The 22,353-nt window shown below is 59.2% G+C and overlaps 4 protein-coding genes and 1 long non-coding RNA gene across 10 annotated transcripts; 3 read left to right on the top strand and 2 right to left on the bottom strand.

The window, feature by feature from the left end:
* Nucleotides 1-3: 3 nt before the first annotated feature.
* On the top strand, nt 4-7,855 carry KCNK4 (potassium two pore domain channel subfamily K member 4). Of its 2 annotated transcripts, none has more exons than XM_059402619.1 (7): nt 4-89; nt 1,563-1,828; nt 5,253-5,376; nt 5,496-5,656; nt 5,859-6,045; nt 6,557-6,696; nt 7,448-7,855. In XM_059402619.1, exons 2-7 carry the CDS (start codon nt 1,640-1,642, stop codon nt 7,847-7,849), a joined length of 1,203 nt encoding a protein of 400 aa, XP_059258602.1. In that variant the 5' UTR covers nt 4-89; nt 1,563-1,639; the 3' UTR covers nt 7,850-7,855. The 2 variants fall into 2 exon arrangements, with proteins under 2 accessions (XP_059258602.1, XP_059258593.1); XM_059402610.1 differs by lacking the exon at nt 4-89 and adding an exon at nt 265-331.
* A 662-nt stretch (nt 7,856-8,517) lies between these two features.
* Nucleotides 8,518-12,314, top strand: CATSPERZ (catsper channel auxiliary subunit zeta). Its single transcript, XM_059402644.1, has 5 exons — nt 8,518-8,585; nt 8,777-9,170; nt 10,864-10,943; nt 11,154-11,220; nt 11,969-12,314. Exons 1-5 carry the CDS (start codon nt 8,565-8,567, stop codon nt 12,076-12,078), a joined length of 672 nt encoding a protein of 223 aa, XP_059258627.1. The 5' UTR covers nt 8,518-8,564; the 3' UTR covers nt 12,079-12,314.
* On the bottom strand, nt 10,059-12,635 carry LOC132019512 (uncharacterized). 3 transcript variants are annotated; one of them, XR_009404794.1, is made up of 4 exons: nt 12,554-12,635; nt 11,688-11,767; nt 10,842-10,921; nt 10,059-10,698 (listed from the first exon to the last, which is right to left on the bottom strand). It is a non-coding gene; the product is annotated as an uncharacterized LOC132019512 (long non-coding RNA). The 3 variants fall into 3 exon arrangements; XR_009404793.1 differs by lacking the exon at nt 12,554-12,635 and adding an exon at nt 12,306-12,387; XR_009404795.1 differs by lacking the exon at nt 12,554-12,635 and adding an exon at nt 12,306-12,387 and having other exon boundaries at nt 10,842-10,918.
* A 294-nt stretch (nt 12,636-12,929) lies between these two features.
* On the top strand, nt 12,930-21,129 carry ESRRA (estrogen related receptor alpha). Of its 3 annotated transcripts, none has more exons than XM_059402545.1 (7): nt 12,930-13,142; nt 14,642-14,978; nt 18,074-18,190; nt 18,349-18,477; nt 18,908-19,075; nt 19,170-19,439; nt 20,092-21,129. In XM_059402545.1, the coding sequence occupies exons 2-7, from the start codon at nt 14,654-14,656 to the stop codon at nt 20,349-20,351; spliced, it is 1,269 nt and encodes a 422-aa protein (XP_059258528.1). In that variant the 5' UTR covers nt 12,930-13,142; nt 14,642-14,653; the 3' UTR covers nt 20,352-21,129. The 3 variants fall into 3 exon arrangements, with proteins under 3 accessions (XP_059258528.1, XP_059258536.1, XP_059258545.1); XM_059402553.1 differs by lacking the exon at nt 12,930-13,142 and adding an exon at nt 13,637-13,710; XM_059402562.1 differs by lacking the exon at nt 12,930-13,142 and adding an exon at nt 13,893-14,283.
* Nucleotides 21,080-21,975, bottom strand: TRMT112 (tRNA methyltransferase activator subunit 11-2). Its single transcript, XM_059402576.1, has 4 exons — nt 21,850-21,975; nt 21,659-21,760; nt 21,457-21,546; nt 21,080-21,354 (listed from the first exon to the last, which is right to left on the bottom strand). The coding sequence occupies exons 1-4, from the start codon at nt 21,925-21,927 to the stop codon at nt 21,247-21,249; spliced, it is 378 nt and encodes a 125-aa protein (XP_059258559.1). The 5' UTR covers nt 21,928-21,975; the 3' UTR covers nt 21,080-21,246.
* Between the last annotated feature and the right edge of the window lie 378 nt (nt 21,976-22,353).

The following is a 22,353-nucleotide window of genomic DNA, read 5'->3' as shown; positions in this document are numbered from 1 at the left end:
CCAGGCCGGACCCAGCGGCGACCCGTCTCGGGTTCCTCTGCCCCTCACCTGCCGAGACCCGCTGGAATTAGGGGGCTGGGCAGCCGCAGGTAAGGGGCTGCGGGGCACGGCGCTGGCGGCAAGGGCGCGGCAGGGAGGGAGGCGCGGCGCTGGAGGGGTTAAGCTTGGAAGGAGGGGGTTTCTGGCAGCGGGAGGGGGGTCCCAGCCCCGGCGGCCGCCCGCTCCGCCCCTGCCGCCGCCGCCGCCTCCGCGGCCCAGCCGGCACCGGCGAGGCCGCGCGGGAGCTCGGGCCGCAGCCGCAGCCGCAGCCGCAGCCGCAGCGGGGCCGACAGTGAGTGCGGGGCTGACGCGGGAGGGAGTGCGGAGCGCGGGCGGGACTCTCCGGCAGGGAGGGGTGCGCGGGGGGCGACCGGCCGGGCGGGGCGCGCACCTCCCTCGCGTGGGCGCCTCCGAGAGTCGTGCGGCAGCGCGTCCCGCCGCCCGCAGGCTCCCGGGCGTCAGCTTTGAAGACTCGGGAGGAGGTGGGAGCCAACGGCGGGTGTGCAGTGTGTCTGGGTGTCGGGCGCTGCGCGGTGGCCCGGCGGCTTGGGTGTGTGGACCGGAGTGTGTGCACACGTGCGCGTGGACCTCGGGTGCCTCGGCCCGGCGCGCACGGCCCCGGGGGGTCCGGGCGTGCAGGTGGAGTGTGTGCGTGCAGCCTGGGCGGCGGGGCGGGCGGGAACGGCAGGGCGGAGCGTGGGCGCGCGGGCCTTTGTGCCTGCGGGTGTGCGCGTGGGCGCCGCCGCCGGCTGTCCCGGGGGTGCAGTGCTGTCCGGGAGGATGCTAACCCCAGGGGCCGGCCCTGGTCGCTCCGGCCCTGTTCCTTCCCGGAACCCCGCACGCTCCCCGCGCCCCCATCCCCGCCCCGCCTCGCCTCTGCGCCGCGACCGGGACCCGCCCCTGGGTTCCTCGAAAGCCCGGCAGGACACTGGGAGACCCTGGAGGCTACCTGCCGGGCCCCTCGCGGCTCGCGGCCGAGCGGGGAGAGGCGGGAGCGGGGAGAGAAGCGCGAAGATCCTGCAGCAGCCGCAGCGGAGGAGCCGGGACCCGCCATCCCTGTCCCCGCCCTGCGCGGTCCGGCCTCTCCGCCCGCTCCCCCTGCGCGCGCCTCCGCGCCCCCTCAGCCTCCAGCTCCGGAGCCGGTTCCTCACGCCCCCTCCAGGCCCCCTGGCATTTTTTTGCTTCCCCGGGGGTCCCTCAGCAGGCTCAGTCTCTCTTACCCCTTCCACTCTCCTTCCTTTCCCTTCCCGGCGCCCTCTTCTCTTCTCATGTCCCGGAGTTCCCGGACAGGGGCTGAGGGCCGGGCAATGGAGGTAAGGGGGGGGAGGGGCGGACAGAAAAGGTGGGGACTGGGAGTGCCCTGGTACCAAGTGTCCTGGCAGAGGGACGTGAAGAGAAGTCATCTATGGGCAGTAGGGCTGGGGGCTCCAAGGACCTCTGGGTGTGTGGGGGCTGGAGGAGGAAAAGGGTGGAGGGGTGGCGGGCTGAGGGATTGACCCCAGCATCCCTGGTTCTACCCACAGTGACCGCAGCTCCCCAGGAGCCCCCTGCCCGGCCTCCCCAGGCCGGCAGCGGAATTGGACGGGCCCCTGGGCGCGCCATGCGCAGCACCACGCTTCTGGCACTGCTGGCACTGGTCCTGCTCTACCTGGTGTCCGGTGCCCTGGTGTTCCAGGCCCTGGAGCAGCCCCATGAGCAGCAGGCCCAGAGGGAGCTGGGGGAGGTCCGAGAGAAGTTCCTGAGGGCCCATCCGTGTGTGAGCGACCAGGACCTGGGGATCCTCATCAAGGTTCGTGGGTGGGCAGGAACCCCCTTCAGGAGTCATCCGTGACCCCCCAAAAGGAGCTGACTGCCAGTGGGGCCCTGCACTGGCTTGCGGCCTCCAATGGGCACCCAGTGAGGGAAGGGTGCAGCCAAGGGATCCTGGATGGAGGCTGACATCCAGGTCTCTCTGTTTTCAATATGGTGTCCATGGGGACATTTGGCTGCCTTGCTTTTCCTGGCCTTGCACTGAGCTCCTGGACTGGTTCCTTCCGTGTGATGGTGGTTGAGCAAAGGAACCAGTGAAGGAAGAAATGAAAACGTGGCTGGTACACACAAAATATGTTACCTTGTCACAGGCCTAACACACTGGTTCCTGGTTGCCAGATGAAACCCAAGGTGCCTGGGTAATTGTGAATTTTAGCCAGTAAGCAACGAATACTTTTAAAAAATACATGTGTCCCATGCAGTATTTTTATTTACTGAATCTGGCACCTTACACTGGTTTCTGTACTTCTTTGGAGTCCCAGATGCCTTGGAGATGCCCAAGAACACTGTGGATACTCCCTTACCCCCTGGAAAAATGCACTTAGATTCAGAGGGTGTCAGAACACATTTCAGAGGGTTCCAGGATGCCCTAAGCCTGCCACCATGGATATCAGGTTTGGCACCCCTTTCCCCCCAGGACACATGTTTATGATGAGGCTAGAGGAAGGGGTGGGTTCAGGTTTGGTTCAGTAACTAAAGAAAGTTCTGGGCTTCAGCCTCCTGGGGTGCTAGCACGTAAGCACCTTTGTTGCTTCTGTGATTTCTGAGTCACTTTCATATAAACAACCCAAGGATTAACTTTAATAAGTGGATGTTTATTACTTTGAAGAGTAATTGAAGAGTACCCCTTCTCCCCTGCCTCTTCTTTTGGAGGGAGGAACCATGGGCCTGGAGGCCCCAGTGTTCCAGCTGATTCCCAAGGTGGGGGGCAGGAGCAGGAGCAGAGATGAGTGTGGGGTGGGGCTGGGACTTAGGCTGCTTGACATTGACTCTGACACTTCCAGAATGCCCAGAGAGGCCTGGGCAGGAGGATGTGTCTGGCCAGACCACAGGGCAGAGTGGGGGAGGGAGGGAGTCTGACCTATTTTATCTTCACGATGTAAAGGCTTTTTTCCTGGATAAAAAAAGAAGAAAAGGAAGGGCAGAAATTAGAAGTGTGGGCGACAGCTGCTTTCTCTCCCACAGCTAGGCAGTCCTGCAGCAATTATGCACCTACTGTGTGCTAGGTGCTGTGCTACTACACCAGAGGATGAGCAGGGAAATTGCTATGGGGTGTAACAGAGGCAGGCTCTACACTAGAGGATGTCACTTTGGGATAGGGGGACAGTTCCACGGACAGATCACTGTAGGATTCAGTGGAAAGGGAGCATTCCTTGCTTCCTTCTTTGTTAAACACCTGTTGTATGCTGGGCTCTGAGCTAGGTGCTGGAGGCAAGGAGGGAGATGGGGTGGGGGTGGGGGGTTTTGGGAGGAGCTGGTAATTGAAATGAGGCAGGTGAGAGAGAAAGGTAGAATTTAGAGATGTGTGATTGGTTTGCAAGAGACCTGCAGGCAGAGAAACAGCCTGGGCAAAGGCGTGGAAGTTGGAAAGGCACAGAGTGTTTTGCAGAACTCGGATTTAGCAGATGCCTAGTCATTCGAAGCAAAAATTAGAACACACAGGATGACGAGAGATTTTTTTCCCCCCAAGCAGAAAATTTATTGGAAATGTCTTGCAAAATAAAATTTAAATCACCTTAATCATACATTTCACTTCTTGGCTTCATTTAAGAATTATTATTACAGGAGGTGGGATGTCTCAGAAAATCTGGGGGTACGATCACATTGCAGCTTGGGTTTCAGATGGGGCCCCAGGAGAGAAGGCTGGGGAAGGGGAGGTGGGGACTAGATGAAAAGGAGCTGAGATGCTGGCCTGGGAATTTGGACACTCTTCTGGGGCAGACAGTGGTGAGCTATGGAGGATTTGGGACTGCCACTTTAGGAAGATTAATTTGGAATGGGTCTTGCTAATGAGGATTGCAGTCAGAATGTGGTTTTGATCTTCCCCACTGTCTCTGTGCCTTGGCTCTGTGCCCCTTGGGGAACGGCCCCCTCTGCCCCCCACCCCCCATTGTGCTCTCAAATCTGTGTCACTTAAGGCAGACACTCTGACAACACAGACTCTGTCTTGAAGGGACCTGCAAGGTGGCAAGAGGGGCAGACACATGGTATTTCATTAATTTACTCCTATTTATTGAGCACGTACTATGTAAGCACAGGGTTTGGGTTGGGTGGGGGTTTGTGTGTCCATGAGCCTTCCAGTCTTGGGTACAGAATTTTTTTTTTTTTTAAAGATTTATTTATTTATTTATTTATTTGACAGAGAGAGAAAGAGAGAGGGAGGGAGGGAGAAATAGCGAGAGAGGGAACACAAGCAGGGGGAATGGGAGAAGGAGAGGCAGGCTCCCCACTGAGCAAGGAGTCTGATGCGGGGCTCAATCCCAGAACCCTGGGATCAAGACCCAGGCGGAAGGCAGATGCTTAACCACTGAGCCACCCAGGCGCCCCTTGGGTACAGAATTTGATGGTATATGAGCCTTCCTGGAAAAAGGTTCCCTAACTTCCATCAGATTTTTCTAAGGCAAGGAACTAAAACTCAGCTTTCCTAGAGGCGATGGGAGTGGTGGAATCTGTGGAAAGTTGGAAATCACTGGGCATGGGACTAACTTAAATGCACAAGGGTTATTTTAATTCTTCACAACTGCCTGAGGTAGGCGCTAGCAGCATTGTCTGTTCCTGACAGAGGCAGAAACTGAGGCACAGAGAGTTAACTTGCCTCTGGGGTCACAGAGCACTGAGATTTGAACCCAGGCAATCTGGTCCAGGTCTGCTCCTGATCTCTGTAAACTAGAAATCTTTTCTGTGAAATTAAGGGGCAGATAATGAAAGTCTTTTTTTTTTTTTTTTTTTTTTTAAGATTTAGTTATTTATTTAGAGAAAGAGTGCTCTAGCACACACACACTCTTGCAAGAGGAGTGGGTGGGGGGAAGGGGCAGAGGGAGAGAATCCCAAGCAGACTCCCTGCTGAGCATGAGCTCAATGGGGGCTCAGTCTCAGGACTCTGAGATCCTGACCCTGAGATCAAGACCTGAGCTGAAATCAAGGGTCCCACCCACTGGCTTAACTGCCTGACCCACCCTGGCGTCCCAGCTAAAATATTTCTAAAACAATGTGGAGTTGAAACACAATTGGGCCCCCCAGTTTGCAATGTCTGCTCCAAGGGACTATCCTCAGGAAGCCGGGAGGGAAGGGGAGAGCTGGGAGGGGGAGGAAGGAGGATGCCACTCTGGAGACTGGAGGGTCAGGGGCTTGGCCAGGACAGTTACGAAGGGCTGAGGTTCCTCCTTCTGCGCCTTGTCCTGCAGGATGTGGCTGATGCTCTGGGAGGGGGTGCGGACCCTGACATCAACTCCTCCAGTAACAGCAACCACTCAGCCTGGGACCTGGGCAGCGCCTTCTTTTTCTCGGGCACCATCATCACCACCATCGGTGGGGGAGGGGACTGGGCACGTGGAGGGGGGCTAGGGGCTTTCTCCTGGGGGAAGGTGCAGAGGGAGGAAGTGGAGGCCAGGCAGCCCCTAGACTTCCTGCACGGCCCCTCTGCCCAGGTTACGGCAACGCGGCCCTGCGCACGGATGCGGGTCGCCTCTTCTGCATCTTTTATGCGCTGGTGGGGATCCCGCTATTCGGGATCCTGCTGGCAGGGGTCGGGGACCGGCTGGGCTCCTCTCTGCGCCGTGGCATCGGTCACATCGAAGCCATCTTCCTGGTGAGCTGTTCCTTGCCCTGCGCGCCCTCGCGCTGAGCTCGTGTTACCCTTGCCTATGTCCCCGCCCTTCCGGTGAACGCGCGGGCCTCGAGGACGCGGGAGCCTCGCGCACTGGAGCCCCGACGAGGCGGTGGGGGTGTGTGTGTGACTGGAGGTTTTGGCGACGTCTTGGGTCCCTCCTACCCGTTGCCCCTCCCTGCAGAAGTGGCACGTGCCACCGGGGTTGGTGCGAATCCTATCGGCGGTGCTCTTCCTGCTGATCGGCTGCCTGCTCTTTGTCCTCACGCCCACGTTCGTGTTCTGCTACGTGGAGGGCTGGAGCAAGCTGGAGGCCATCTACTTCGTCGTGGTGACGCTCACCACGGTGGGCTTCGGGGACTATGTGGCCGGTGAGGCCACCTTTCTTGCACTGCACTTCCCTATCCACTTTATTCATGCCCAGGGACCCTGCACTCTTGTGTCTCCCTCCAAATTCCCTGTGGTGCGTGGGCGCTCACAGGCACTTGCTCCAATCCCCACGCGCCCTCGCGGAATGCACCTTCACGTTTTTGCACGGATGCAACAGCTCATGTGCCCTTACATTCTGGCATGCCTGCACCCCGATGCATGCTCACACATAAATTAAGTGCGCCCCTCCTATGTGTCACATTCTTATATATGTGCGCCCCTCCCATATGCCCACATTTTGGCGCGCGAGCACACTCACTCGCGTATTTTTATCTGGCACACTTTCAAGTAATGCACACTCGTCTTGCATGCGTTCACACACACCGATTGATTGCCCCGGGGGAGGCGGATGCTCTCACTGAACTGGGAAGAAGGGAGGTAAACCAGGAGCTCACAGGCTTAAAGCCTGCCCCACAAATCAACATCTTTCTGGCCTCCCCGGTGGTATCCCAGGCGCCAGCCCCAACCAGAGCAATGCAGCCTACCAGCCGCTGGTGTGGTTCTGGATCCTGCTCGGCCTGGCCTACTTCGCCTCGGTACTCACCACCATCGGGAACTGGCTGCGAGTAGTGTCCCGACGAACTCGGGCAGAGGTAGGCGCCCCGGGTCGGCGCTTGAGCTGTGCCGCTGATGCGCTGGTACCCTAGCAGCGGGTTGATCAGTCGGCCTCCCTTCCACAGTGTGGGCTTCTCAAAGCAGGGACTGAGTGCCGCCGCCACGCCCCCCCCCGCCCCCGCCATGTGCACACGGCCCGGGGGCAAAGGGTTAAACTTGGATCAGTTTGCTGAGGACTCTGTCTCCGCTGTCAAGAACCGGGCTGAGAAATTTAGGGAGAAAAAACAAAAAACCAAAACAAAAAAAAAGCAGGAAGCCCAGTTGAATGTAACTTTCAGATAAATAGCAAGTAACATTTTAGTGCAAGTATATCCCAAATGTTGCACGGGAGGGACATGCATATATTAAAATTTTATTGGTCGTTTATCTGAAATTCACATTTCACTGGACGACCTGTGTGTTATGTCACGCTGCTGGCCGCGCCGGCCAAGGAGCTCGAGAGAAGCGCAAAGGTCTCTAAGGGGCACGGGAAGGGTAGCTGAAATCAACCCAGGGCTTTCTAGAAAAGCCCCTGGAGGAAAGGTCTCTTAGGTTCGGACGGAGGAGAGGAGAGTGTGTCGCTGGGTGATGAGTGTCCCTCCCCCCCGCCTCTCTGGCGCGCTGAGATAGGAGGACCGGGGGAAAAGGGTGGCCGCGCCTGATGGGGTAGGTTCCCGGGGTCGCAGAGGCGGTCGAGGACCCCGCGGTCGAGGACCCCGCGGTCGAGGACTGCCTTTACTTTTCGCGCAGATGGGCGGCCTCACGGCGCAGGCCGCCAGCTGGACCGGCACGGTGACGGCGCGGGTGACCCAGCGAGTCGGGCCCACGGCACCACCGCCGCTGGAGAAGGAGCGGCCCTTCCTGCCTCCGCCGCCGTGCCCGGCGCAGCCCGCCGGCAGGCCCCCGTCCCCGCTCCCGGTGAAGGCCGAGCCGCCCTCCCCGTCCTCCCCGTCCACCCCGCCCACGGCCTCGGCGCTGGATTACCCCAGCGAGAACCTGGCCTTCATCGACGAGTCCTCCGACACCCAGAGCGAGCGCGGCTGCGCGCTGCCCCGCGCGCCGCGGGGTCGCCGCCGCCCCCCTAACCCTCCCCGGAAGCCCGCGCGGCCGCGGGGCCCAGTGCGCCCGCGGGAAAGAGGCGTGCCGGCGTAGGGGCAGGACCCCCGGCCCGGGCCTCTCCAAGGGCTTCGTTCTTGCGCTCTCCCCGGCATGCTCTGCTTGTTTGACCAAAGAGGCCTCTCTCGACCGGACCGAGGCCTGCGGAGGAGGCTACGGGCTGCCACACTCCGCTCCTGGCCCTTTCCTCACTTCATCCATTTGCAGACTCCCCCCCAAGGCTTTCTGTCTCGCTGTCTCGGCTGGGCCCGTCCCTCACCACACCTCACGACTGTGCCTCAAAAGCCTGCATCAATAAATGAAAACAGTTTGCACCGCTGCGGGCGTGCGCGCTCCGGGGACGCGAGTGGGTGTGGGAGTGCTTGCGTCGGGCCACCTCCCGGGCAAGCCAGGCCTCCTGTGACAACCCTCTACCCACCTCCCGGGGCCTCCTCCCTCCTCCCCACGCCTGCACCCGAAAGGGCCACGCTTGGGCCGGTGTCTCCGCCAGGAGGCTACCGGGTATAGGGTCCGGAATAGGAATCTGCCATGGTGTTCTGTGCGTCTCCAACCTCAGCGCAGATACGGGGCGGTGGGGACGGGGAAGAGAGAATGGCATCTAGCGTGGGGGTGGGGGCTGCAGATTGAACTCTCCCTCGCGAGACCCGCAGCACCATTCGGGAACGCGATCCGGCCCCTCCCCGCTCCTGGAGCGTGACCCCTTGCTCCTCGCCCCGAGGCCTGTGGCGAGCCGGTCCGTTGGGGCAGAACCATGGACGAAAAACCTTTCGGAGTAAGAACCCTTCCTTCCCTGGCCTCCTCCCCCCTGTGAGCCCCCAGCCAGGGTCCGTCCTGGGTCCCTGGCTCTTCTCTCCCCCTGCCTCGGCTGTGAGCCCACTCGACAGGCACGGTCCCAGCTGGCTCTTCCTCTCCTTCCCAACTCCTGGAGGCCCTTGGCTTCCCTCGTTGTATTGTGGCCCACAGGCGTCTTTGGGCAGCCGAGCCTCAGACATGTCGAGCCCAGAGGACATCCGGAATCTGTCAGACATGTCGAGCCCAGAGGACATCCGGAGTCTGTGGACCAGGGCCACGCTGTCGCAGCCGAAGCTGAATATGCCGCGGTCCAGTGTTTGCGAGGACTCAGACGTGGAGGGCAGCAGCGTCAGCAGCAAGTCTCACCCGTGGTACAACCAGCAGGCCAGAGGCGACTCGGACGGTGTTTGGGAAGAATGGGGTATCAGAGAGGACAAGGACAGTTTCAAAGAGGAGGATCTGGACAAGCCCTCCGCGCTGGCGCTGGAGCTAAGTCGGGCCCGCTCCCTGGGAAGCCATTTAGAGAAGCAGGGCGGCGATTCCAAGGAGTCCAAGACGGACACCGGTCAGTGTGGCCTCACAGGGCTGTGGGTATCCACAGGGCAGGGGGCTGGCCAGGACCTCAATATCTGTTGCTGTGAAATAGGGGGTGGAGGGGGAAGCTGTAGGATCCTTTTCCAGGATTCCCTTCCCGGGACTGGTGCCAGTGTTCGCCTTCTACGCTTTAAATCAACCAGACATTCTTGGAGCGCCCCCTACCGGACAGGCGTCGTACAGGGTCCTGTGGCCATAGCACGCCAAGTCCGGGAGACACCTGCGGAAATGCGCAAAGGCAGGGCGGTACGACCCGTGCTTCTCATGGAATCACTGGGACGGTAGAGAGGAGGGAGTTATTTCCTTGTGTATGGATTTGCTGTCGTTGAGGAGGTGCCTGTCTTTCATTCACTCAGTCATTGGCTACAATTTTTAAGTACCTACTTCTTGCTGGGCACTGTCTCGGACTCCCCTCTCCCCCTCGCCCGGGCCCCTACCTACAAGGGGCATTAGAACGTATAACAGTATTTTTTTTTTTAAAGATTTTATTCATTTGATAGACAAGAGATCACAAGTAGGCTGAGAGGCAGACAGAGAGGAGGAAGCAGGCTCCCCGCTGAGCAGAGAGCCCGATATGGGGCTCGATCCCAGGACCCTGGGATCATGACCTGAGCGGAAGGCAGAGGCTTTAACCCACTGAGCCACCCAGGCGCCTCAAGAATGTATAACAGTATTTTAATGCATTTTGAGTGCTTGCTGTGTGCCAGGGCTGTCTTTGCATGATCACCTTAAACTTCACAACCTTCATAAGGGTCTATTTCTTTTCTTTCTTTCTTTCTTTTTTTTTTTTTTTTTTAAGATTTTATTTATTTATTTGACACACACACAGCGAGAGAAGGAACACAAGCAGGGGGATTGGGAGAGGGAGAAGCAGGCTTCCTGTTGATCAAGGACAGTGCTTGATCCCAGGACCTAGGGATCATGATCTAGCTGAAGGCAGACAATTGAGTACTGAGCCACCCAGTCACCGCATACTTTTTTTTGTTTTTGTTTTTAAAATTTAATTTATTTATTTGACAGACAGAGATCACAAGTAGGCAGAGCCAGGCAGAAGGAGAGGGGAAAGCAGGCTCCCGGCTGAGCAGAGAGCCTGATGCAGGGCTGGATCCAAGGACCCCGGGATCATGACCTGAGCTGAAGGCAGAGGCTTTAACCCACGGAGCCACCCAGGCACCCCAAGGGTTATTCTTTTTTTTTTTTTTTTAAATTTATTATTTATTTGACAGACATATATCACAAGTAGGCAGAGAGGCAGGCAGAGAGACAGAGGAGGAAGCAGGCTTCCCGCCGACCAGAGAGCCTGATGCGGGGCTAGATCCCAGGACTCTGGGATCATGACTTGAGCCGAAGGCAGAGGCTTTAACCCACTGAGCCACCCAGGTGCCCCCCCCCCCCAGGGGTTATTCTTATTACCCCATTTGACCATGAAGAACTTGAGGGTCAGGAATTTTCAGTCACTGCTCCTAAGCCTTGTCTGATGGGGAAGTCAGAACTGGAACCTGGGTGGGTGGGACGATAAAACCCAGGGTAGTAAGCTACTGTCCCATACTGTTTCCCAATAAGGTGGTCTCTGAAGGCCACTCCCCTGCCACCACAAGCCTGCCCCTACAAGGGAAGACCCAGCAGTCCACAGATGACTGACCTCTCTTTTTCTCTTCTCCCAGAAATGACTTCCTCAGAGTCTTCGCTCAATATCTCAAAGCACACACCTCATCGAGCCTACTGGATGGAGCAGCAGAACAGGGTTAGAAGTACCCAGGGAGACTGGGGATTTTAGTGGGGTGGGGATGGGCAAGTTGGGAGTTGCAGAGGTGAAGGGATAAGGGTGGTTTGTAAAGGGGAGGGGCAGGCAGCTTGGTTGGGGGTCTTGAGGCTAGAGGGAGCAGGTGGGGCATTTCAGCTTGGGGCAGGGCTGGGGTCCCTGGGACATCTGAGCCTCTTGCTGCCTCTCCAGCTGCCACTGCCTCTGATGGACCTCATGGAGAATGAAGCTCTGGAAATCCTCACCAAAGCCCTCAGGAGTGAGCTACTACCCCCACCGCCCAGACCCTGGGGGATTTTGCAGGGGTTGGGCCTCTGGGAGTGGGGATTCAGGCCGTGTTTGCCTTGTCAGATTCCCTTACCACCCACGATATTCCAGGAGCCCTACCAAAAGTAAAAAATTGGACTGGACACAGGGATATCCAGTGGGGAGAGCATGATGTGACAGTCAGGGCCTGGGCTCCAGCCTTCATGCAGCCTCTCTCTAGCTGATGTGGCTTTTCTCCATTCCCCAGTGGGGATGACAGTCTTTGTGTGGCTTTGGTCCCCTCCCTTGGTGCTGCGAGGAACCTCTGGACAGTGGATTATTTGGGTCAAAGTTCTCTCATTTGCCCTGCTTATAATATAAGACAGGGATGCTAGCTAATGGGTCAGGATGAGTGGTCCAAGGGGTGTCCACGAAGCTGCCCTTTACCACTGTCCTGGTTCAGGCCTGCAGCACTCTAACCTTGCCCTCATCCATGATCCATCTCAACACTCTCAGCCTCCTCCACGTCCCCCATCTGGAGTACAAGTGTATGACTTGACCTTTAAAAAGAAACCAAAACAAAAAAACCTGTCAGGGCCCAGCACCTTGGGAGATCCAGTTTTCCAGACTAACACAGACCCGAGGGCCGAGCACTCCTGCTACCCCAGATCACCCACGGTTCCTCAAATCTCAGGTGCAGCACTGCTGCTGGGGACGCCATGCCCCTGCTCACTGCCCTGAGCGGCCCCTCTGCTCTGCAGGCTACCGGTCAGGGATTGGCTGGGACCACTTCCTGACCAAGCAGCTGCAGCGATACATCGAGGGGCTCAGGAGGCGCCGGAACAAGAGGCTGCGCCTCTTGATGCACTGAGAACACCGCCTGGGGCTCGGGCTGGAGTGACAAGACAGCCCGGCTCCAGTCCCTGGGCCCCCGGCCCGTGCCCAGACACAAGCCCGACCCTGTCCACATGGAATTTGAGTCCTAGAGAAATAAAAGACTCTGTGCACGGTCGGTGAGTCAGTGCGTGGCTGCCCGCGTGAGGCGGACGCACATGGCTCCGCCTTTCCCCGTGACCTTCACGCGGTCACCGCAGTGACCTTGAGCGTTCTCCGTCCTGGCTCTATTGGCTCCGCCTTCCCGGGACTCGAAATCCAGGACTTCTCGCATGTTTTATGCCTGCTTCTCCCACCCTGGGTCCAGCAGCTGTGTGGGGATACAGGATCTGCGGTCCAAGTGCCCCGGTGGTGTAATCTTGGGGGAAGGGTGAGAAGGTAAAGGGGCAGCACCTCCCCTCTAGTTTGGGCATGCTGGGCCCCGCCCCTCATGCATATGCAGTTACACTAACCTCTCCGCTCCTCCCGCCCTCTCATTTACATATGTAAGTCGTCTCCCTGTCCCGCAACTGCGGCTACCAAGCCACCTCGCCCACTTCGATCGCGCACAGCGCTCCCCGCCTCCTTCTTTACGTAAGAGCGCTCCTGGTTCCAACACCCTCTCGGAGCCTCTCCAAGTCTCCTCTGGCCCCGCCCCCTCAGCTAGTGCACCGCTTCTACTAGGCGGCGATGGGCGGGACCTTCATGAAGGACCGCCCCCTGGCATCGCCGGCTCCGCCCCGACTGGTCCGGGCACGCAGGCGCTGCCCCGCCCCTCTTGTCTGATTAGCATAGGGCGCCGAGACCCGCCCCCTGCTTTGCATGCGCACGGCCGGCCCCACCCCCGCTGTCAGCTGGAGGAAGCAGAGTAGGAAGCGGCCGCGATGTCCTTTTGTGTCCTACAAGCCGCCGGCGGCGCCGCCGAGTGAGGGGACGCGGCGCGGCGGGGCGGTGCGGCCCGAGGAGGCGGCGGAGGAGGGGCCGTTTGCGGCCCCAGGCTCACCCCGGCGCTCCGGGCCGCTCGGCCCCCATGCCTGCCCGCCAGCCCTGCCGGAGCCCCAGGTCCGGGGGCGGAGGGGAGCGCCGCTGGGGGGGGTGGACGGGCGGGGCGCGGGGGCCATGTGCGAGCGCGGTTGGGAGGCGGGCGGGGGTGGGGCGGGCTCCGGGCGGGGTCCGGCTCCAGGTCCACCCCGGGTCACGGTTGGGACCGGGTCCAGGGCCACACGGGGCTAGGGTCCGGGCGGGATCCCGTGTTGGGGTCTCAGTGGTCGGCCTGGGACAGGGGCCGGTTCTGGCTCGGGCTGCAGGTCCCGGCCGGGGTCAGGCTCGGGCCTCGGATCCAGTCCCAGGGCAGGGTTCAATCCGGCACCTGGAGCAAGTCGAAGTCCCAGGGGCGGGCCTGTGTGGAAGATAGGGAGGGCTCCCTGTCTGAGAAGGGGCTCTGAAGACCACGTGGGGGCGCTCGAAGGGGCCTTGGGCCACCCTCCTCTCTGGGTCAAAGGTCATCTCACCGGCAGGGGAGAACTTCCTCCTCCTTGGCGCTCCCCGTTTACTTCCTGATAACCTGATAGAGGTCCCCCGCGGGCGGAGGGGGAGGGGAGGCGCAGCAACTTTAGGCAACTTTCCGTAGGTGTGCGCAGGTTGGGGGGGCGGGGCGCCCCAGAGGTGGAGGATTCTGCGGGCGGCTGGAGTGTAAGAGTGAATGTGCTGGCGGGGGTCGGGGGTGGGGTGGGGTGGGGTGGGGTGTAAGGAGGTGGCCGCGTCCTCCGGTGGGCCTGGGATTGGCATGGTGGGGCAGGAGGGGCGCTGTGTCAGGTGTGAAAGGCTCTTAGTGTGTTTCCACAACGGTGTGTGTCTGTGTGTGTGTCAGTGTGGGGGCATGGTGTGTTTGGGAGTGAGTGTGTGTGATTGTGAGTCTCGAGTGTGACTTTGTTTATGGGCTGTGCGCTTGGGCAGGAGTGTGTGAAGACGAACGGGAGCATGAGGGAGAACCTGGGCTTGGGGAAGGCCCTGTGTGAGAGCCGCCAAGCGCCCAGTAGAGAGTGAGCATGTGTGAGCCGGTGAGGACACCTGAGGACCCAGGTGAGGGGGAGTGTGTGAAGCCACCACCGGCCCTTGTGTGCCTGCTTTGGGCTTTTGAATGGAGGATGCCCAGGTGAGGGGGCAATCATCGAGGTCCCCAACATTGGAAGAAAATTGAGAGGTATCTCTCTAGGGGCTGGGCATTCCAGATGGGGTTGAAGGTCACTTGGAGACTAAGGCTATGATCTTCCTTGGCCCGGGTGGGAGTAGGAAGTTTCCAGACCTCCCCCAGGTTCCCAAGTGGAAGACCTTGCTGTCAGTTACTGGCCCTGGAGGCTTTGGAGACTCTGTTCCCATGGCAACAGCTGGGGGGAAGCCTTCTTCATGGGCAGCCCTTCCTTGGACTCTGCTCTCCTTCCCTCCCCCTTGATGAGCCTGGAAGCCTGGCCCTAGGCCCGGGGTTGGGCAACCAGGGTGGCACTGGGACTCCATCCCCCATCCCAGTGTCTCCCTGTGACCCGACAGGTCTCTCCCTGCAGGTGACCAGCGCCATGTCCAGCCAGGTGGTGGGCATTGAGCCTCTCTACATCAAGGCAGAGCCAGCCAGCCCCGACAGCCCAAAGGGTTCCTCGGAGACCGAGACCGAGCCCCCCGTGGCCCTGGCCCCTGGCCCAGCTCCCACCCGCTGCCTCCCAGGCCACAAGGAAGAGGAGGATGGGGAGGGGGCTGGGCCTGGCGAGCAGGGTGGTGGGAAACTGGTGCTCAGCTCCCTCCCCAAACGCCTCTGCCTGGTCTGTGGGGATGTGGCCTCCGGCTACCACTATGGTGTGGCATCCTGTGAGGCCTGCAAAGCCTTCTTCAAGAGGACCATCCAGGGTGAGCCCCCACCGCGCTCCTGTACCCTTTGCCCTCTGGGCCTACTGCTACCCAATGGGTGCTCTGCCAGGTGGAAGTAGACTGTGGCGGTACCACTTGGGGTTCCCAAGTTCCTCCTCCCACCTGGGAGTGCCATTTCCCTGAAAAGTTAAATAAAGGATGTGTTGATGGCTTGGAAGTAGGATGTGAGGGAGGGCTCGGGAAGCCTAGGTTTCTGGGTACTGGAGGCCTAGCACCTTCCACAGTGGCTCTGAAAAATTGGAGGCAGCCTCTGTCTGCTTCTAAACTTCGTTCTTGCTTCTGGTAGTTCCTGACCTCTCTTAGCAGCATGGAACCCCTGCCACCCCGCCTTGGGTAGATTTCCCCAAAGCAACTCCAGCAGAAGGCAGGTTCTCATGGGTAACTGAGAGGGGCTGCCTCATACTTCAGCAGCGGACTTTTAAAAAGACTATTATTCACTGAATTCTCTTAGGAACACATACCAAAACCTGAGTAAGCAGGATGGAGATGTAATCAGCATTACTTGGGATGCTCCTGTTACTTGTGTTTTTATAGGAAACACTGCTTGCTTTGAGGCGATAACGTGTACTTTTGGAGAACATTCCTTGAGTGCTAACCCCATGTCAGGCATGATGCCCCCTGTGTCCGTGATCTCTTATTCCCCCAGCTGCCCATAAGGTGGCCAGTGCTGTGACCGCAGTTGAGGCCCAGGAAGGTTTTTTAAAACTTTGTTCAAGTCCCACAGGCAGAAGGTGGTAGAAGCCGGACTTGAACTTGGGTTGATTGCTGCCTCTGCTTATTACTTACAACTGAACTTCGGACAGATGGCTCCCAACTGATTGTGACATTGCAGTGGGTTTTGATTTGACCAACACCCACTGCTCTAAAACCCTTTGTGCTCTCTAATGGTTCCGAAGGCCAGGGAACTAACAGGCCCAGGCATTCCTACCCGCCCTGGACCCCTTCTCTGCCAGCTTTGTTGACAAATCTTTATTGAGCCCTAACCACAGATTGTAATCATTTATTGAGCTTTTGGGGGCTGTGAACCATGTGGAATATGTTACCTTGACATTCCCTTTCATTCTTACCAGGAATCTTTGTAGGAAGGCTTGTTTATATTTATTGATATTTTTAAAGATCGAATTTATTCATTTGAGACAGATACAGAGAGAGAGAGAGCATGAACAGGGGGAGTGGCAGGCAGAGGGAGAGGGAGAAGCTGACTTCCCGCTGAGCCGGGAGCCTGATGTGGGGCTTGATCCCAGGACCCCAGGATCATGACCAGAGCTGAAGGCAGACGCTTAACCATCTGAGCCACCCAGGTGCCCAGAAGTCCTGTTTTTATCCCAGTTTTATAGATGGGAACACTGAGGGGTTGGGGGGCTTGGGTATGGGACTTGCCCCAGGTCACACGGTTGGTTAAGAGGTAGTGTCAGGGTGGGCCCCAGGCAGTCTCCAGACCCCTTGTTCTTTACAGACCTGTGCTTTGCTGTCCTGACCACTATGCCTGTGGACATAGCTGGGACTAAGCCATTTATACTCGAGCGGAGGGGAGAGAGGAAACAATGACTCGTACAAAACTCTGTTGTAGTACAGCTGTTTTAAGTGCTGGAGGGGGAGGAGTGGGATGCATGCCAAGGAACCTGGCTGGGTTGGAGGCTCTGGAGAGGTCTTCTTGGAGGAGGTGTCTTGAGCTGCGTGCACAGCCCTGAATACATAGGGTATGGGAGGAGTGTGTCAAGGGCATGTTGGCTGGTTGTGTCATTCGGTTCTGGCGGTAGCCCTGTGAGGCTGGGAGGGCCACCCCATGTTCATTCAGCGGCCATTACATACCAGGCCCTGTTCCTAGCACTCGGCCGTCCTGGCCCTCGTGGAGCAGATGCTAAAGGGGGAAGACAGATGGTAAGAGAAGTAAGTACGTGTGTAGCGGCTCAAGGCGTGCTGAGAAATGATCAGGCAGGGAAGGCGGCAGGAGAAGTCTGCAGAGGAGCCCTGACATTCTCACAGTGGGGCCAGGGGGGTTTCCCTGAGGTGACGGGGAGCAGAGTTCAGAGGGAGGTAAGGGAGCAGTGGGCCCTGAGCATGGCGTCTGTGTGAGGAACAGAGTGTGAGGGGCTGAGGGGAGAAAGGTTGAAAAGCTGGGGGCTGGAGGCCTCACAGGCCTCACAGGCCTTCCAGGCCTGGGCTTTTACTCTGAGAAGGGACATCGTTGGAGGATTTGGAGCAGGGGAGGCGGGTGGGATCTGACTTGGGCGGGACGGGTTGTCTTGGCCCCTGTGTTGTCATTAACAAAGGAGAAAAGGACAGAGGAGGAGGTCAGTGAGAAGGTGGGGTGATGGTGACTCGGGGCGCAGTGGGTCAGCATCTGGACAAGGGGCAGAGGTAAAGCTGGCCAGGCCACGCTGATGGGCTGGATTTGGGTATAGGAGAAGAATCCAAGATGTTTTCTGGATTTCTGCTTGAGCCACTGGAGAGACGGAGTCGTAGGGTTCGGAGTGGTAGGTCGTGGGCTCCATTTTGGACAGGTCAAGTTTGCCACGCCTTCTAGACCCGCACGATGCTGAGGCAGTGGCAAGTGAGTCGAGTTCACGCAGTCCTGCTGAGAGAAACTGGAAGGCCCACGCCCGATGAGCTCACCGGGGAAGTGAGCTGGAGGAGACGAGGTCCGTGGGAATGCACAGGAATGAGAGTGGCCAGTGAGGTGGAAGGAGTGGTGTCCTAGAGACAAAGGATGACAGGTGTCCAGGTGTGTGTGGGAGCAGGACATGATCACGGCATCAGATGCTCCTTCAGGCCAAGTACTTCCCGCTGTGGAAGCTCCTGTGGCCTCGACGAGAGCAGATGGGGTTAGTAGAGCCCAGAGATGTGGCTTGACAAGGGGCTTGGGGCCAGGATCAGCCTGACTCCCTGGGCGCAGTCAGGAGCCCCCAGCCCAGAGGCCATTCCCTTCACCGTCTCGGGCTTTCCTGCCCGGCTCAGGGCACTCCCACTCTCCCAGACCTGTGTTGGCCCGGGACGAGTGAGGGCCCTCCTGTCCTCTGGGCCCCCTCTGGACCCTGGGAGGCCGCCACTGGAGCCCTGTCTCTTGTCGGCAGGGAGCATCGAGTACAGCTGTCCGGCCTCCAACGAGTGTGAGATCACCAAGCGGAGACGCAAGGCCTGCCAGGCCTGTCGCTTCACCAAGTGCCTGCGGGTGGGCATGCTCAAGGAGGGTGAGCGCTGGGCAGGGGCTCACGGAGCGCAGGGCGGGGGTAGCCGAGGCCTGGGGCCTTCTGCAGGCAGCGATGGGGGACTGGGTGGGGTGGGGGTGGGGCTCCGCAGGGCAAGCAGCCCCCAGCTGCAGGGACACAGCCCTGTCCTGCCATTCAAGGAGTACGTCTGGACCGCGTGCGAGGCGGGCGACAGAAGTACAAGCGGCGGCCAGAGGTGGACCCGCTGCCCTTCCCGAGCTCCTTCCCTGCTGGATCCCTGGCAGTAGCTGGAGGCCCTCGGAAAACCGGTGAGTGCTGTGGGCCCTGGGAGCTCTAGGGTTGGGATGGGGCTGGGACACGAGAGGTCCATTGGGTGTCAGTCATCCCGAATGGATAGCGTGGGCATCGGGAGCCCGGTTTGCCCGTCTGTTCCCAACACATTTCCCTGAAAGCATACTTTTGAAAATACCTTTTTTTTTTTTTAAACCAGTCCCTGAGTAGTACACCTGGGACCAGGGAAAGATTTTTCTCACACTCGGAACCTGTTCATGGACTTGCTTTCCTGGGGAGATCTTAGGAGCCCTTTCCAGAGAGAAGTGTCCAAGCCTGGCTGCCCAGTGGCTATTAAGAAGGCCATGGGGTTGGGGCAGGGGTGATGGCTAATTTAGGGAAGGTGCTTGACCCCGAAGGGGCCTTCAAGGTGATGACTTCAAGGGCATCCTCCACCTGTCCTGGCAGCCCCTGTGAATGCACTGGTGTCGCACTTGCTGGTGGTTGAGCCTGAGAAGCTATATGCTATGCCCGACCCGGCGGGCCCCGATGGACACCTCCCAGCTGTGGCTACCCTCTGTGACCTCTTTGACCGAGAGATTGTGGTCACCATCAGCTGGGCCAAGAGCATCCCAGGTAAAGGGCCCAGGTGATCTGGGGCTTCCCTCTGCAGGCCAGGCCCGGCTCTGGTGAACTTGTTCAGCCAGGTCTGCTTCCCACTGCCCTCCAGGCTTCTCGTCACTGTCACTGTCTGACCAGATGTCAGTCCTGCAAAGCGTATGGATGGAGGTCTTGGTGTTGGGTGTCGCCCAGCGCTCACTGCCACTGCAGGACGAGCTGGCCTTCGCGGAGGACCTGGTCCTGGATGAGGAGGGGGCACGCGCCGCTGGCTTGGGGGAACTGGGGGCCGCGCTGCTGCAGCTGGTGCGGCGACTGCAGGCCCTGAGGCTGGAACGTGAGGAGTACGTCCTGCTGAAGGCCCTGGCCCTTGCCAATTCAGGTGAGCCTGGGCGGACGCTGACGGGAGTCTCCTCGAGGCCCTCCAGGTCCTCACCCTGGCCATGGCCCAGTCTCATTGGGCAGACAAGGAAGTCTGTGGCTTAGGGAAGAGTAGTGATTTGTTCAAAGTCTCAAAGAAGGCAAGGGCAGGTCTGGGAACCGAACGTAGGATTTTGAGCTCTAGGGCCATCCTTTTTTTTTTTTTTCTTCAAGATTTTATTTATTTATTTGACAGAGAGAGATCATAAGTAGACAGAGAGGCAGGCAGAGAGAGAGGGAAGCAAGGCTCCCTACTGAGCAGAGAGCCCGATGCGGGGCTCCATCCCAGGACCCTGAGATCATGACCCGAGCTGAAGGCAGCGGCTTAACCCACTGAGCCACCCAGGCGCCCTCTAGGGCCATGCTTACATGGAAAAGTGAACCACTCAGTGGGAAGGAAGAGGGGGAAGAGCAAAGGGGGCCACGGGGGCCACCGTTGAGGGAGAAAGCAGGGGGCCCTGGCTCATGCGCAAGAGTGGAGTGGTGCCTCGGTCAGCCCCTCCAGTCTGCATCTGGCTCCTCCTCGAGCAACATCCGGCAAAGCTCAAGCATCTGGGGGCTCTGCCTTTTCTGGAGACTGTCCGTGTCCACAGCGTTCTCTCCTCTCTTTGCAGACTCTGTGCACATCGAGGACGCCGAGGCTGTGGAGCAGCTGCGTGAAGCTCTACACGAGGCCCTGCTGGAGTACGAAGCAGGCCGGGCAGGCCCCGGAGGGGGTGCTGAGCGGCGGCGGGCAGGCAGGCTGCTGCTCACGCTACCGCTCCTTCGCCAGACAGCGGGCAAAGTGCTGGCCCATTTCTATGGGGTGAAGCTGGAGGGCAAGGTGCCCATGCACAAGCTGTTCTTGGAGATGCTCGAGGCCATGATGGACTGAGGCAAGGGGTGGGCATGGGTGGGGGTGCTGGCAGGACCCGCCCAGTATGGGGTCAGCCCCAAGGGGGCAGAACTGGGGGCCGGGCAGTGCCACAGCCTGCTGGCAGGGCCAGGGCAATACCATCAGCCCCTGGGAGCAGGCCCTACGCCCTCCCCTCCCCCCTCCCAGGGGGTCTTAGAAGCTGGGAATGTGTGCGCCCAGGCTCTGGGCACAGTGCTGCCCCTTGCAAGCCATAACGTGCCCCCAGAGTGTAGGGGGCCTTGCGGAAGCCATAGGGGGCTGCAGGGGACATGTGGGGGGGCAGAAGCCTGATCTCAGGGAGGGAAGGGAGTGGAGGCCACAGTCTCCCAGTGGGTGATGCTTTTGCTGCTGCTTAATCCAACCCCCTCTCCAGAGCAGAGGGGGATTTGGAAAGCAAAGGCCCCTGCCCCCTTCGCTCCTCTCCTCATCATTTGCATTGGGCATTACTGCCCCCCCTTGAAGCAATAACTCCAAGCAGGCTCCAGCCCCTGGACCCCTGGGGTGGCCAGGGCCCCCCATCAGCTCCCACCCAGCCTCCTTGGGGGGGTTAGGGAGAGCACTGCCTCTATGCCCTGCAGAGCAATAACACTATATTTATTTTTGGGTTTGGCCAGGGAGGTGCAGGGACATAGGGCAAGCCAGGGCCCAGAGCCTTTGGCTGTACAGAGACTCTATTTTAATGTATATTTGCTGCAAAGAGAAACCGCTTTTGGTTTTGAACCTTTAATGAGAAAAAGAAATATATCGAGCTCAAGAACACTGTGTTTCGTGTGTCACTGGGTCAAGGTTTGGGGATACAAGACAGACCTAACAAACATATTATACATAAACAAAACCATTTGGTTACAGACTGAAAAACTAATGCCTGGCGCGGTTAAGTCTCGGTTTCCTCATCACTCAGCAGCATGTTAGGGATTCCGCGACTGATGGGGAACAGACGTCCGGACTCTGGGCACTGCAAAGTGCCCTCCAGCACATCCACCTGCGGGGGGAGGGGTGCGGGGAAGGAGAGGGGGAACAGAGCTGAGCACGGGCAGCCTGTGGCTGTGATGGCCAGAGAAGCAAGCGATGGGCTGGTTCTCACCTCCAGCAGCACGTGGTGCATCTGCCTCAGGAATTTCTCATCATGCTCATACCCTTCAATCGGCCCCTTGGGCACCTCGACCAGATGCAACTGTGGGCAAAGGCCTAAATCAGCTCTGGGCACCCCGCCCCTTGCTCTGAAACCAGGTTCTCCACCCCCCTCCAGGCCCCGGGGGAGCACGGGCGTGGGGGAGGGTCCTCACGGTATCCGCCGCCTCCAGAAGCGCCGCCCACTCCACCTTGGGTATCATACGCGCCACGAAGTCGGGGTTGAACTCCACCGGGTTGATGCGGACCTCGGTGGCCTGCGGGGAGGAGGAGTTTTGTTAGGGACAGGAGCCTGGTTCCCCCATTCCGCCCAGGAGACAGGCGCGAGACTGCCCCCGGCCGATACCTGGAGGCGCAGCGGGAAGCCACGGGGCCCCACCCCCCGCACATGCGAGCTCAGCAGGTTGTGGGTGAGCAGCTTCATGTCGCCGCAACGCGTTCGCCGCAAGCCGGAACCGGAAGGAGGCAGAAAGTCCGCTGCGTCACTTCCGGGGCCGCTCCATTCTCGTCCTATTGGACGGCTCGGAGGAGCGGAACTGGCGAACATGCTGGAACTTCTCGTGCTAGCCGGAGTAGAGGTATTTGAGGAGCTTGGTCGGATCACGCGCTCCTACCGGAAGCGTCCCGGCGGGAGATGGCTGCGGCGCAGGCCCAGTGGTTTCCTTTAGCTACAAGTCATGCACACTGTACATCATACGTAAAGCAGCCGCAGTGCAGGGGCCTGCGCTGTATGCAAAATAAACAAGTTTTTCTCCATCACAGACGCCCGACACTATCGTCTCCCGCCCCTCGCTTCCGGCTAAGGAAAAGAAACATTGCAGGAACCCGTAAACCAGCCGCTTCACAACAG

The sequence above is a fragment of the Mustela nigripes genome, chromosome 1 (assembly GCF_022355385.1).
Source record: "Mustela nigripes isolate SB6536 chromosome 1, MUSNIG.SB6536, whole genome shotgun sequence".
Lineage (NCBI taxonomy): Eukaryota > Metazoa > Chordata > Mammalia > Carnivora > Mustelidae > Mustela > Mustela nigripes.
This window is presented reverse-complemented; position numbering and strand designations above follow the sequence as displayed.

Bases quoted from the DNA above. Each gene is read 5' to 3' on its own strand.
- TRMT112 (XM_059402576.1), bottom strand. From the start codon at position 21,927: ATGAAGCTGCTCACCCACAACCTGCTGAGCTCGCATGTGCGGGGGGTG. The intron at 21,761-21,849 runs GTATCGGCCGGG...TCCTCCCCGCAG, and splicing joins GCTTCCCGCTGCGCCTCCAG to GCCACCGAGGTCCGCATCAA. The intron at 21,355-21,456 runs GTGAGAACCAGC...CTCCCCCCGCAG, and splicing joins TGCACCACGTGCTGCTGGAG to GTGGATGTGCTGGAGGGCAC.
- CATSPERZ (XM_059402644.1), top strand. From the start codon at position 8,565: ATGGACGAAAAACCTTTCGGA. The intron at 8,586-8,776 runs GTAAGAACCCTT...TGTGGCCCACAG, and splicing joins TGGACGAAAAACCTTTCGGA to GCGTCTTTGGGCAGCCGAGC. The intron at 11,221-11,968 runs GTGAGCTACTAC...TCTGCTCTGCAG, and splicing joins CCTCACCAAAGCCCTCAGGA to GCTACCGGTCAGGGATTGGC.
- KCNK4 (XM_059402610.1), top strand. The intron at 5,377-5,495 runs GTGGGGGAGGGG...CCCTCTGCCCAG, and splicing joins CACCATCATCACCACCATCG to GTTACGGCAACGCGGCCCTG. The intron at 6,046-6,556 runs GTGAGGCCACCT...GTGGTATCCCAG, and splicing joins CTTCGGGGACTATGTGGCCG to GCGCCAGCCCCAACCAGAGC.
- ESRRA (XM_059402545.1), top strand. From the start codon at position 14,654: ATGTCCAGCCAGGTGGTGGGCATTGAGCCTCTCTACATCAAGGCAGAG. The intron at 18,191-18,348 runs GTGAGCGCTGGG...CTGCCATTCAAG, and splicing joins GGTGGGCATGCTCAAGGAGG to GAGTACGTCTGGACCGCGTG. The intron at 19,440-20,091 runs GTGAGCCTGGGC...CTCTCTTTGCAG, and splicing joins CCTGGCCCTTGCCAATTCAG to ACTCTGTGCACATCGAGGAC.